This window comes from Macaca mulatta, chromosome 11, assembly GCF_049350105.2.
Source record: "Macaca mulatta isolate MMU2019108-1 chromosome 11, T2T-MMU8v2.0, whole genome shotgun sequence".
In the NCBI taxonomy this organism is placed as follows: Eukaryota; Metazoa; Chordata; class Mammalia; order Primates; family Cercopithecidae; genus Macaca; species Macaca mulatta.
Window position 1 is genome coordinate 118,833,311 of NC_133416.1, and position 14,568 is coordinate 118,847,878.

At 46.8% G+C, this 14,568-nt stretch overlaps 1 protein-coding gene and 1 pseudogene across 4 annotated transcripts in view; one reads left to right on the forward strand and one right to left on the reverse strand.

Moving 5' to 3' along the window:
- Positions 1–7,709: 7,709 nt before the first annotated feature.
- Positions 7,710–14,568, reverse strand: part of BRAP (BRCA1 associated protein) — a 44,084-nt gene continuing 37,225 nt past the window's right edge. For 3 of the 4 annotated variants that reach the window (XM_077952927.1, XM_028828976.2, XM_077952926.1), the window contains one exon: positions 7,710–10,132. In XM_077952927.1, coding sequence (XP_077809053.1) covers positions 9,769–10,132 — 364 coding nt within the window. In that variant the 3' untranslated portion in view covers positions 7,710–9,768. 4 annotated transcript variants of the gene reach the window in all.
- On the forward strand, positions 11,268–11,799 carry LOC100423723 (small ribosomal subunit protein uS13 pseudogene; annotated as a pseudogene).

The following is a 14,568-nucleotide window of genomic DNA, read 5'->3' on the forward strand; positions in this document are numbered from 1 at the left end:
GGGAGGCAAAGGCAGGTGGGTCACCTGAGGTCAGGAGTTTGAGACCAGCCTGGCCAACATGGAGAACCCCTGCCTCTACTAAAAAAATAAAATAATTAGCCGGGTGTGGTGGCAGGTGCCTGTAATTCCAGCTACTCGGGAGGTTGAGGCAGGAGAATCGCGTGAACCCAGGAGGCAGAGGTTGCAGTGAGCTGAGATCCTGGCATTGCACTCCAGCCTGAGTGACAAGAGCAAAACTCTGTTGCCAAAAAAAAAAAAAAAAAGAGAGTGAGAGAATGGCCTTTATCACTTATCAGCTATGTGACCTCAGTCAGTGCTGGCCAAGTCCCATCCTGTCTCCACTGCACCCTGTTTTCTTGCTGTGTAAAATGGGTTCACTGTAGGACCTGACAGGATTGTGGTGAGGACTGGATGAAACATAGAAGGCAAGTGCTCAGCATGACGACTGTGGGTGGTGGGTTGTGCGAGCCAGCAGTGTCCTCAAACACATCAAAACCGCAGGACAGGACTTTCTTCCACTTTTCATTCTCAGCAAGTGCAAGGGGGCTCTCTTGGCTGTGTCCTACTAAAATCCAAAACAGGTTTGGGGTCTCTAGATTACCACTCTGGCTTGCCTGATTAGACAACCAGTGCTGGAAAAGAGGCCCCTCATAGGGATGTCCTGCTGGGATTTTCCTAGTCCACTTGGGTTCACACAAGCTAACGGTAATCCAGTGAGGCTCATTAGCATCCCTTACCTCCCTTCCCACGAGAATGTTATGTCTGAAGGTGAAAGGGAAACTTTTAAAAGAGTTAACCAAAAAGTCAACCGTCTCCTGTGGGCCATAACAGAGCTAACCGAGAAGGAGGAAGGGATAGTGTGGGTTATTTTTTGGGGGGACTGTTGTTTTTGAAAGCGGCGGAGCATTCTGATTGACAATGGTAAGGGGCAGAGGCGCTGCACAGAGAGGAAGAAAAGGACAGGAGTGAGCCGTAGCATTACTCCAGCCAAACAGTCAGGAATCTCGCCAGCGAGAAAGTGCAGGATTGGCAGCCACCGAGAGATCCTGCATGGACTTTTAGGAAAGATTCTAGGCTGCAGCACGGGGCCTCCTCCGTCGCAGCCAGGATAATTCTGGCATCAGCCCCCGGCCCAGGCGTGTTCCCACATAATTGAAGTCGAATGTGCTCGGGGAGAGGCCTCTGCATTCTTCCTGGCTGCGGAATCCTCAGTGCCCTGCAGTTGGCCCTGTTTGGGATCAAAGCCAGTTCGTGTTGATTTTCCGCAGCATGGAAACAAATGCGACCAAGCTGTTTTCCTGACGAAGGCATTTTGAAAAGAGGATCTTAATTTTTTTCCCCAAGGACAGGTGGGGTGGGGAGGTGGGGGAGTGCCACGTGGCTCCTCTCTTGCTGTCCCTTTTGCAAACAGCTGGGCTCATAGCGTCTGCGTGAGCAGAAACTGATCAGTTAGAATAGAATACAGCTACAGCTAAGGTTGCTTCTATCACAAAAGATAATTCCTAAAAAAATGCTGCTGGAAGACCCGCTGGCTGCGTGTGATAAGTCACAATTTGGTTGCTCTCTGTTGGAGTGCTTCCAAGACGGCAACTCCCCTTTTTCCTCCTAAAATTTTCCGCTTACATGTCTTCACTTCTAGGTCTTTCTCTGTAATCTGCTGTGCCTTCAAAATTAATTCTGTCCCTTCCTTTCAGTTAGCACTGAAGCCTTTTAGTGCTAAGCATTATGCTAATGATGTAAACTGATACAGGCGAGTTTCTTAAGTTGTGGAAACATCTTTTTTTTTTTTTTTTTTAAGACGGAGTCTCACTCAGCCACCCAGGCTCTAGTGCAGTGGCATGATCTCGGTTCACTGCAACCACCGTCTCCCTGGTTCAAGCAATTCTCCCGTCTTGGCCTCCTGAGTAGCTGGGATTAGAGGCACCCACCATCATGCCTGGCTAATTTTTTCTTTTTTCTTTTTTTTTTTGAGACAGAGTCTCCCTCTGTCACCCAGGCTGGAGTGCAGTGGCCCGACCTCGGCTCACAACAAGCTCTGCCTCCCGTATTCACGCCATTCTCCTGCCTCAGCCTCCTGAATGGCTGGGACTACAGGCGTCCGCCATCACGTCCGCAAATTTTTTCGTATTTTTAGTAGAGACGGGGTTTCACCGTGTTAGCCAGTATGGTCTCGATCTCCTGACCTCATGGTCCGCCCGCCTCGGCCTCCCAAAGTGCTGGGATTACAGGCATGAGCCACCACGTCCAGCCACGCCCGGCTAATTTTTGTGTTTTAGTAGAGATGGGGTTTCACCATGTTGGTCAGGCTGCTCTCGAACTCCTGACCTCAGGTGATCCACCCACCTCGGCCTCCCAAAGTGCTGGGATTACAGGCGTGAGCCACTGCACCTGGCCGGAAACATCTTATTCTTTTATAGGGGACTTGAGTTCTCCCAGTTCTCTAGGGAAAACCTGAACTTTTGCCTATTGGGCCGTAACCAAGGGATTGAGAATTACAATCAGGAGTTGATATAGCTGGGAGAGCAGTGGTGTGATCATAGCTCACTGCAAACTCGAACTCCCGGGCTCCAGAGATCCTCCTGCCTTAGCCTCCTGAGTAGCTGGGACTACAGGCATGTGCCACCCCTGGCTAATTGTTTTTAATTTTTAGTAGAGACGAGGTCTGTGTTGCCCAGGCTGGTCTCGAACTCCCAGCCTCAAGTGATCCTCCCATCCCGGCCTCCCAGAGTGTTGGGATTATAGGTGTGAGCCACAGCACCTAGCCTGGGCTTTTCCTTTTTAAATTAGGAAACACATGTACAAGGAAATCTGGTCTGGAACCTGCTGCTGCTTCTGGGCAAAAAAATGGCAGAAGACATCTTCACAGAGGCCAGAGGCCAAGTTGGAACTGTTTTTCCTATTTGGCATTTATGCTCAGTGCTATAGGTTTACTTTTATCTTTTTTTTTTTTTTTTTTTTTTTTTTTATGGAGTTTCACTCTTGTTGCACAGGCTGGAGTGCAATGGCATGATCTCGGCTCCCCGCAACCTCTGCCTCCAGGGTTCAAGTGATTCTCCTGCCTCAGCCTCCCGAGTAGCTAGGATTACAGGCATGTGCCACCATGCCCGGCTAATTTTGCATTTTTAGTAGAGACGGGGTTCCTCCTTGTTGGTCAGGGTGGTCTCGAACTCCCAACTTCAGGTGATCCTCCTGCCTTGATCTTCCAACGTGCTGGGATTACAGGCGTGAGCCACTGCATCTGGCCTGCTTTTATCTTTTGAAAATACAACACCCAGGCTGGGCGTGGTGGCTCACGCCTGTAATTCCAGCACTTTGGGAGGACAAAGTGGGTGGATCACTTTAGGTCAGAAGTTCAAGACTAGCCTGGCCAACATAGTGAAACCCCCGTCTCTACTAAAAACACAAAAATTAGCCAGGTGTGATGGTGGGGACCTGTAATCCCAGCTACTTGGGAGGCTGAAGCAGGAGAATTGCTTGAACCCAGGAGGCGGAGGTTGCAATGAGCCGAGATCCAGCGACTGCACTGCACTCCAGCCAGGGTGACAGGGTAAGACTTGATCTAAAAAAAAAAAGAAAAAGAAAAACCACCACCCAAATTTATCTTGAGTGTGGTCAACGTTCATGTCTTGGGATCTTGCGTGTGATTTCACTCTTGGACTTCCCCTCCTGGACAAACCTCCCTGCATTTGTTTCGAGGCAATCTTGAGCTGGATGGGAAAGGAGTCTTGGGTCAGGGGATTTAGAACAAGGTCTGAAAAGAAACAAAGCTGCTTCAGTTCACTTAGTAAGTGTGGTAATTAGCCTTGGAGTAACAAATGTTATCTGCACCGGTGCAGCTCCGTGCCAAGTACCAAAACCACATTTTCCAGATGATTCCAGTGAGTTTTTCACTCGAAGCAATTCAACATTAGGCCCCAAAGACTGCAGTCATCTTGTATAAAACAATAGATAGTTCATCTCTTCCTTTCATGCAGCAAGAATGCAAAATCTAGATTAAGAACCAACAGCAGAACCCCTTGCATGTCCTCCTAAGCTTCCAGAATTACAGGGAGAGACTACTCAATATTCATGAAAAGCATACTAGCTACAATAATTCTGAAATAGTTTTGGTTTCTGGAAGTACAAGTTTCCAAATTAATGTCTGATAGACCCTATGGTCATAAATGTCTGTGAACATGTGAGTTTCAGGAATACAAGGTAAATAAAGGTTATCATTAAAACATGAAATATGGCCAGGCGTGGTGGCTCAGGCCTGTAATCCCAGCACTTTGGGAGGCTGAAGCAGGCAGATCACTTGAGGTCAAGAGTTTGAGACCAGCCTGGCCAGTAGGGTGAAACCCCATCTCTGCCAAAAATACAAAAATTAGCCGGCATGTAGTGTGCGCCTATAATCTCAGCTACTTGGGAGGCTGAGACACAAGAATCACTTGAACCCAGAAGGCAGAGGTTGCAGTGAGCTGAGATGGCACCACTGCACTCCAGCCTGGGGGACAGAGCGAGACTCCATCTCAAAAAAAAAAAAAAAAAAGTTGTTGATTATGGCATTAATCAGGATAGAGGCCAGCCCCCACTCCAGTAAAAATTAAAAGCCTTATGTAACTTCCCTGAAGTCCACTAATGCCCAAATGCAAAGAATGCTTTTCACTTGCTCCAGGGAGACTACAGAACAGGGTTTGGGGGAGGCCAGTGCGTGGGGGTGGGAGGTGCAAAATCAACTTCACCTTGCAGAGGAGGAGACACTTGGCCTTGGCTCTAGGATAAAACTTGGGATTCCTAAAGGACAAGCTTTTCTCCCTTTTACTGCTTCAGTCTTTACTGTCAAAGCCATATCTGGGCTGGGCGCATTGGTTCACACCTGTAATCCCAGCACTTTGGGAGGCCGAGGTGGGCAGATCACTTGAGGCCAAGAGTTTGAGACAAGCCTGGCCAAAGTGGCAAAAGCCCATCTTTACCAAAATACAAAATATAAAAAATACAAAAAATGGCTGGGCACAGTGGCTCATGCCTATAATCCCAGCACTTTGGGAGGCCGAGTAGATGGATCACTTGAGGTCAGGAGTTCGAGACCAGCCTGGCCAACACGGCAAAACCCCATCTCTACAAAAAATACAAAAATTAGCCAGGCGTGGTGGTGTGTGCCTGTAATCCCAGCTACTTGGGATGCTGAGGCATGAGAATTGCTTGAACCCGGGAGGCGGAGGTTGCAGTGAGCTGAGATTGCGCCACTGCACTCCAGCCTGGGCCATAGAGTGAGTCTCTGCCTCAAAAAAAAAAAAAAAAAAGCTGCATCTGTTGATGTAACCATTATATAGGTATTCTGGATCTCCTATTTCAAGAATTTTCACAGGCAAGCATGAAAATAACTGGCCAGCAGAAAAAGTCTGCCACAGAATACTCGGTAGCTTCCTAAACTCGATTAAGGTGACAGCCTGGTCTCTGGGTGGTAGTTTAAAGGACCCCAGCACTGTTAAGCTGCAGGAGCTGATTCTTAAGAGACTTTTAATTTCCCTTCTGCTGCCAAGAGAAGTGATGCAGCAGAGTCACTATGCAGCAGTTAATTCAGCTTTATCCTGGAGAAAACAAGAGTGACTTTTTCCTTTTTTAGATAAGCCCATGGACTTCATCGCACAAGCCAAAATATGCCACCAGCCCAAGCAATGTGGCATCGTGCATGGCAGCAGCCAAATCTCATGGATGGTATTTGTAGCTTGTGGAGCCTGACTGTACTAGGAGAGGGGTTTCTAAATGATGACAGAAGGTTGTTCATTCGTGATTTGCCAAGTTCTCCACACTCTACTAGGTGGCTGTGGAAATCAATTTCTCAGCCCTTTTGAGGAGGACAACTTTGTCATGCAAGCAGAGAGTGGGTAGTTGCTTCGGTGTTTATATATTGATCAATGTATCCTAACGAGTCACATTAATGACGGTTTCCCACCAAGAACAACCACCACCACCCCCCACCACCCCGCTAAACAATCTCAGCTTAGTGTAGGGCATGGGAAATAGTCTCAGGTGTAAAAATTGCTTTTCATGGCTGGGCGCGGTGACTCACGCTTATAATCCCAGCACTTTGGGAGGCTGAGGCAAGTGGATCACTTGAGAGGTCAGGAGTTCGAGACCAGCCTCGCCAACATGGCAAAACCCCATCTCTACTAAAAACACAAAAAATTTAGCTGGGTGTGGTGGCACATCACAGCTACTCAGGAGGCTGAGGCAGGAGAATCACTTGAACCCAGCGGGTGGAGGTTGCAGTGAGCCGAGGTGGAGTCACTGCATTCCAGCCTGGGAGACAGAACAAGACTGTCTTAAAAAAAAAAAAAATCTGCTGTTAGTTTGCAAGAGTTGTGTGCCTAGGACGTCGCCTGCCCAGTTCAGCTACTTTTCACTAGTTTGGGAATCTGGAAGAAGGGAGTGGAAAGATGAATAATCTAGATGCAGGCTGGAGTACAGTGGTACAATCACAGCTCACTGCAGTCTTGAACTCCTGGGTTCACGCAATCCTCCCACCTCAGCCTCCCAAATAGCTGGGACTACAGGTGTGCACCACCATGCCCAGCTAATTGAAAACAATTTTTTTTTTTTGGTAGAGATTGGGTCTGGCCATGTTGCCCAGGCTGGTCTTGAACTCCTGACCTCAAGCATTCCTCCCACTTCAGCCTCCCAAAGTGGTGGGATTACAGATGTGAGCCACCACACCCAACCAAGGGGTTGATTTTTATGTTGCTTTTTAAATTAAGGCCATTGACATTTTTTTTTTTTTAAAGACGGAGTCTCCCTCTATCGCCCTGGCTCGAGTGCAGTGGCGCAATCTAGGCTCACTGCAAGCTCCGCCTCCCGGGTTCACGCCACTCTCCTGCCTCAGCCTCAGAGTAGCTGGGACTACAGGCACCCACCACCATGCCCGGCTAAATTTTTTGTATTTTTAGTGGAGATGAGGTTTCACCATGTTACCCAGGATGGTCTCGATCTCCTGACCTCATGATCTACCCACCCTGGACTCCCAAAGTGCTGTGATTACAAGAGTGAGCCACCACGCGCGCCCCTGACACTTTTTGAGATGGAGTCTCGCTCTGTTGCCCAGGCTAGAGTGGCGCGATCTCGGTTCATTGCAAGCTCTGCCCCCCGGGTTCATGCCATTCTCCTGCCTCAGCCTCCCGAGTATCTGGGACTACAGGCGCCCGCCACTACGCCTGGCTAATTTTTTTTTTTGTATTTTTAGTGGAGACAGGGTTTCACCGTGTTAGCCAGGATAGTCTCGATCTCCTGACTTCGTGATCTGCCCGTCTCGACCTCCCAAAGTGCTGGGATTACAGGCGTGAGCCACCGTGCCTGGCCCACTTTCTTTTTTGAGATGGAGGCTTGCTCTGTCGCCCAGGCTAGAGTACAATAGCACGATCTCAGCTCACTGCAACCTCTGCCTCCCAGGTTCAAGCGATTCTCCCACCTCAGCCTTCCCAGGAGCTGGGATTACAGGAACCCACCATCATGCCCCGCTAATTTTTGTATTTTTGTACAGGCAGGGTTTCACCATGTTGGCCAGGCTGGTCTTGAACTCCTGACCTCAGGTGATCTGCCCACTTCAGCCTCCCAAAGTGCTGGGATTACAGGCGTTGAGCCACCGTGCCTGGCTGACACTTTCTTAGATTATTAGAGACATGCTCCCAAGTAAATGTCAGTCAGAGACACAAATTTCACACAGGGCAGAATAATTTCCAAGTTTGGCTATTTTAATTCAATTTCACTGTTCAAGGTAGTATGGATATATTAAGTGGTTCATTTCCATCCTGAAGAAAACAGCTTCTGTCTGATGTGATATTGTGAAATTCAAACATGACTCCTTGTTTTTATAACACACACACACACACACACACACACACACACACACTTTCTTTACGTATCTTGGTAAGATTTTTTGTTCTTGAACTTTTTTTTTTAAACCTTCAAGTAGTTTGGAAACATTTGCCTATTTGCTCATTCCTCTGGGCACAGCCTTTCAGAGCATTTATCCCACCTGTGCTGAAAAATCTGTTTTCCCAGGTGGTGGTGGAGCCGCTGGATAGAGGGGATCACAGAGAAATGAGTGAGCGAGCTTTGTAAACTACTTCTAATTCTCTTCATTAGTATGCTATGATCCACCGCAGCTTCTGCAAGGTCAGACATGCAAGACAACTACTTGGCCAAAACAGCAGGATTCTAACTAGTGTAAAAATAGATTTTAAATAAAATAGAATCTCTATAGGAAAGAGAATTAGGTTATGCTTTACATTCCCACTCTTAAGATATCTGTATATATAAGTCCAAGAGAGACTCAAAGAGTTGGTCTGCCCTAAGTAAAAATTAATGTCTGAGTACATTCATTTTGCAACATTACAGGTAAAGTTTTTTGGGAAATGCTGCAGCATATCCCACAAAAATGGACGGTGATTAGCAATACAGTTGAGGTGCTAACAAGTAACATGTAAGACATTTAGGTCAAAGGGGATGAGGTCTAATTACAGGCTAAAAACCTATTCTGAAATGTGATCATTTGAAAACCTTTGGCTAATTAGAAAGCAAAAACCAAAACCCCTCATTTAACAATACATCTTGCTAACCTATCCCTCTACCTCTTCAAGAAACTAAATTCTAACACAGGTCTTAAGTTTGCTCAATTACTGCAGGTTATGAATTACTTGACATTTATGGTTCCAGAGAGAGTACACAGCCCCTCTGTTGGCCCACACAAGCGTTATATGACTGTTGTAAAGGGGGCTCTGTTGAAATTCTAATTTTAGGATTTAGAAACAGCCTTTGGTTATATCTTGAAAGCATAATTGAAAATCTGCCCAAGCTCCCTCTAGCTGCAACCTGAACATGCAGCCCAATATTTTGTAAACATTTAGAAAACACTGAACCCAGCAAAATACACAATTAGCTAGTCAGAGGCCTCACTCTACATTTTCACATGGATGAGAAATCTCCCCACTCAGTCTTGCTAGATGCTAGGATATCCACTCTGAGATTTGAGTTTGGGAACAGCCATTAAGCCTACTCCTTAATTGCGGTTCATAATGACGTATGAAGTCACCAAAAATAAACAGTGGAGCTGCCACCATTTTTCCTACACTGAGTCTACCTAATGTGCCCCGGGTTGTTTGTTTTTCCTGGCTAGCCCCAGAGCAAGAAGAGATGACTGCTGGTAAAGAGCCAGGGCCCGGTTTACTACCAGGCCTCTTTTCAGATAACATTCAAGCAATTCCTCCACTCCCTAGAGGAAGGGGGAGATGATAATGATATGACACTATTGCTAGGGAATTTTCATAACTCCTTAGTAGCCAATGGAAACCTCTCTTTAAAGCAGCTGTCATGACCTCAGAGAGGTTTGGTGCTTTAGTGCTAGATAACCTTACCTTTGAGGTTACAAGAAATAACTTAACATCTTAAACCTACCCCAGAACTGAATGTCAAATACACCAACTCCATAAATACAACGGAAAAATGCACAGCAGAGTTGGGGTTTCTACCAAGCAGGAAGGCAAAATGGTCATTAGAATGTCTGAGGTTAGGGAACTCTTAAGACCTTTTCAAACGCAGCCCCTTTCCATCAGCTCTCCAGTCAGCACCCTCTACATTCACTACATCACACAACAGCAAATGAAAGAGCCAAACAACTGTGGCTTGATCCTCACTTGTACTTATTAGGGCCCACCCTCACATTTAGCTGAAGGTCCCAGCACACCCTCACGGTGCCAGGGAGAAGAGTCTCGGGGATGTCTGTTGCTCTGAAGGTCACTTGCCCCTCTTGCTGCGGCCCTTCCTGGAGGACAACTTCCCACTGCCGCCAGAAGAGGCAGGGCTCGAAGCTGAGGCCATGGCGATGTTGATCTGTCCCTCCTGGATTTCCTGCCGGGTCTCGGCAGGCAGATGGTTGATCTTCTGCTGTGTCTCCAGGTAGAACATGACATCACGCAGCTGCTCCTGGATCTCGGTGATCTGCAGATCTTTTTGGTCACAGGTCTCTTTCAACACCCTCTCCTCCTCTTTTAACTTGTTCTGCAAGAGGACTTGGTTGGCTCGCAAACACTTGTTCATTTCCTGCTCCTCTTTGAGCTCGTTGGTGAGTTTGGCCACTTTCGTGTTTAGCTGAGTGCACCTTTAGAAAAACAAAGGAAGACAAAAGCACATTTTTCATTTGCTGACACAGTCCCCTTTCTGCTCTGGGATTGAACAGAGAAACCATGACTTCAGAATCCCTTTAGGACAGACCCCTTTCTCCCATGATGAGGGAGACTGGTTTGTTGCCATCGCAATCAGCTACGCAAAGCAAGAATTTTGCTTTACTTAACACAAGCGTATTTTTTTTTTTGAGATGGAGTTTCGCTCTTGTTGCCTAGGCTAGAATGCAATGGCACGATCTCAGCTCACTGCAACCTCCACCTCCTGGGTTCAAGTGATTCTCCTGCCTCAGCCTCCCAAGTACCTGGGATTACAGGCACCCGCCACCATGCCTGGCTAATTTTTGTATTTTTAGTAGAGACTAGGTTTCGCCATGTTGGCCAGACTGGTCTTGAACTCCTGACCTCAGGTGATCCACCTGCCTTGGCCTTCCACGGTACTGGGATTAAAGGCATGATGTACTGCGCCAGTCCACAAGTGTACTATATATTTATTTATTTTTTGAGATGGAGTCTCACTCTGTTGCCCATGCTGGAGTGCAGTGGCGTGATCTTGGCTCGCTGCAACCTCTGCTGCCTGGGTTCAAGCAATTCTCCTGCCTCAGCCTCCCAAGTAGCAGGGATTACAGGTGCCTGCCACTGTGCCCAGCTAATTTTTGTATTTTTAGTAGAGACAGGGTTTCACCATGTTCCCAGGATGGTCTCAATGTCTTGACTTCATGATCCACTGCCCTCAGCCTCCCAAAGTGCTGGGATTACAGGTGTAAGCCAGCGCGTCCAGCCCACAAATGTACTTTTAAGACACTTTTTAAAAAAGCATCAGAAATGTTTCAGTAGCAGAAACTATTCTGTGACTGATGGTAAAAATTCTACTGCTTGTTTTGCAGTCAGTGGTTAAATAGGTGCCTTGCAGATGATAACTGTGATAAGGAAGTTATGAGGAAAAGTGGCATTCTTGGAGAGTCAAGTACTCTGACTTCATTGCATTTGCTGAAGGGAAAAAAAAGTACACTTATTCTAACCAAAGGGCTTTAGACTTGGGAGTGCCCTCTTCTTGATGTCCAGTCTTACTCATAAGTAAAGAATTGCAGCTCTTCCACAAGAGGCCTACACACCGCTGCTTGTGCTGCCGCCGTGTCTCTAGTGATCCCTGAAAAGTTCCAGCATATTTTGCGAGTACTCAACACCAACATCGATGGGCGGCGGAAATAGTCTTTGCTGTCTGTTATTAAGGGTGTGGGCCGAAGATATGCTCATATGGTGTTGAGGAAAGCAGACATTGACCTCACCAAGAGGGCGGGAGAACTCACTGAGGATGAGGTGGAACGTGTGATCACCATTATGCAGAATCCATGCCAGTACAAGATCCCAGACTGGTTCTTGAACAGACAGAAGGATGTAAAGGATGGAAATATAGCCAGGTCCTAGCCAATGGTCTGGACAACAAGCTCCGTGAAGACCTGGAGCGACTGAAGAAGATTCGGGCCCATAGAGGGCTGCGCCACTTCTGGGGCCTTCGTGTCCAAGGCCAGCACACCAAGACCACTTGCCGCCGTGGCCGCAACGTGGATGTATCCAAGAAGAAGTAAGTCTGTAGGCCTTGTCTGTTAATAAATAGTTTATATATCAAAAAAAAAAAAAAAAAGAATTGCAAATGAAACCATCATTTGAGGCCAGGTGCGTTGGCTCATGCTTGGAATCCCAGCACTCCAGGAGGCTGAGGCGAGAGGATCGCTTCAGCAAATGAAAGAGGAAATGAGTTCGAGACCAGCCTGGGCAACAAAGTAAGACCCTGTCTCTACACAAAATCAAAAAAATTAGCCAGGTGTGGTAGCGTGCACCGGTGGTCCCAGATTTACAGGAGGCTGAAGCTGGAGGATTGCTTGATCCCAGCAGGTCAAGGCTGAAGTGCGCTGTGTTCATGCTACTGCACTCCAGCCTGGGTGACAGAACGAGACCTTGTCTCAAACAACCCACACCATCTGAGACCCAGTAGAGTGGCTCATGTCTGTAATACCAGCACTATGGAAGGCAAAAGTGGGAGGGTCACTTAAGGCCAGGAGGGTCGCTTTGAAACCAGCCTGGTCAACATAGTGAGACACCATCTCTACAAAAGAAACATTAAATAAATTAGCTATTTAATTTAAAGTGTGGTGATGTGCACTTGTAGACCCAGCTAATTGGGAGGCTGAGGCAGAGGATTGCTTGAGCCCAGGAATTTGAGCCTGCAGTGGGCTGTGATTGCACCACTGCACTCCAGCCTGTTTGACAGAATAAGACCCTGTCTCAAAAAAAATAACAAAAAACAAAAGCACACACACACAAAAAACACAAACAAAAAAACCCCACTATTTAAGATACTATTTTTATGTATCAGAACACCCAAGAGCTGAGACATGAGAAAAGAGGCACTTACATACTGGCACAGGAGCATGAACTGGTATAAACTCTTTCGAAGACAACTTGGCAATATCTATAAAAATTAAAAATTTGGGCCAGGCACGTTGGCTCATGCCTGTTATCCCAGCACTTTGGGAGGCCAAGGAGGGTGGATCATGAGGTCAGGAGTTCAACATCAGCCTGGCCAACATGGTGAAACTCTGTTTCTACTAAAAATACAAAAATTAGCCGGGTGTGGCAGTGTGTGCCTGTAATCCCAGCTACTCGGGAGGCTGAGGCAGAAGAACTGCTTGAACCTGGGAGGTGGAGGTTGCGGTGAGCCAAGATCATGCCGCTGCACTCCAGCCTGTGCGACAGAGCAAGATTCCGTCTCAAAAAAATAATAATAATAAAATAAATAAATAAATAATTGCATTCCCTTTGACACAGATACTTCATTTCTAGGAATTTATCCCATAGAATATACATACTCAGGATTGGGCAAAAAGAGACATGGAGAAAGATGCTCTTTACAGTATTGCTTATAGTACTGTGAGATTTGACACAACCTGACACAATCAATAGGGAACTGGTCAAAATTACTATGGTAGGCCAGATGCAGTGGCTCATGCCTATAATCCCAGTATTTTCGGAGGCCAAGACAGGAGGATCACTTGGGGCCAAGAGTTCAAAACTAGCCTGGGCAATATGGCAAGACCCCATCTCTACAAAAAAATTTTAAATTGGGCAGGCATGGTGGCACACACCTGTAGTCCTAGCTACTCAGGAAGCTCAGACTAGGAGGATCACTTGAGCCCAGGAGCTGGAGGTTGCAGTGAGCTATGATTACACCACTGTACTCCGGCCTAGGCAACACAGCAAGACCTTATTTCAACAACAACAACAACAAAAATAATTATGGTACATCCATGCAATGAAACAGCATGCAGATGTTACACAAAGATCAGGACAGATTTAGATGTGCTAGTATGAAAAAAAGTCCAAAAACATATTTTATCAAAGATAACACCTACATTCTATTTTTGCAGAGAAAAGATTATGCATGTGAGATATTTATGTGGGCAGAGCTAAACATCTAGAATAAATATTCACTAGTACTGGATAATAATGGTTAACACTAGATAGCAGGATCTAGGGGGTGAAAAAGAACTTCCTGTTTTGCAGGGTGTGGTGGCCCACACCTGTAATGGTAAAACAGTCTCTACAAAAAATTAGCCAGAGGCCAGGTGCGGTGGCTCACGCCTGTAATCCCAGCACTTTGGCGGGTGGATCACCTGAGGTCGGGAGTTTGAGACCAGCCTGACCAACATGGAGAAACCCCGTTTCTACTAAAAATACAAAATTAGCCAGGCATGGTGGCACACGCCTGTAATTCCAGCTACTCCGGAGGCTGAGGCAGGAGAATCGCTTGAACCTTGGAGGCAGAGGTTGCGGGGAGCTGAGATCACGCCATTGCAGCCTGGGCAACAAGAGTGAAACTCCGTCTCAAAAAAAAAAAAAAAAAATTAGCCAGGGCTGATGGTGCACAGCTGTAGTCCAGCTACTTGGGAGGCTGAGGTGGGAGCATCACCTGAGCCTAGGGAGGTGGAAGATGTAGTGAGCTGGCCGAGTGCAGTGGCTTATGCTTGTAATCCCAGCACTTTGGGAGGCTGAGGCGGGGGGATCATGAGGTCAAGAGATCCAGACCATCCTGGCCAACATGGTGAAACCCCATCTCTACTAAAAATACAAAAATTAGCTGGGCGTGGTGGCGTGCTCCTGTAATCCTAGCTACTTGGGAGGCTGAGGCAGGAGAATCGCTTGAATCCAGGAGGCGGAGGTTGCAGTGAGCTGAGATCGCGCCATTGCACTCCAGCCCGGGTGACAGGGAGAAAGACCCTGTCTCCAAAAAAAAAAAAAAAAAAAAACCCTTCCAGTTTAAACTCTATTCTTTATTCTTTAACACAGTTGTTCAATTTGTTAGGGTGCTGAAAGTATAGGGTAATTTAAAATTTTTACTTCTATTAATTTTGTA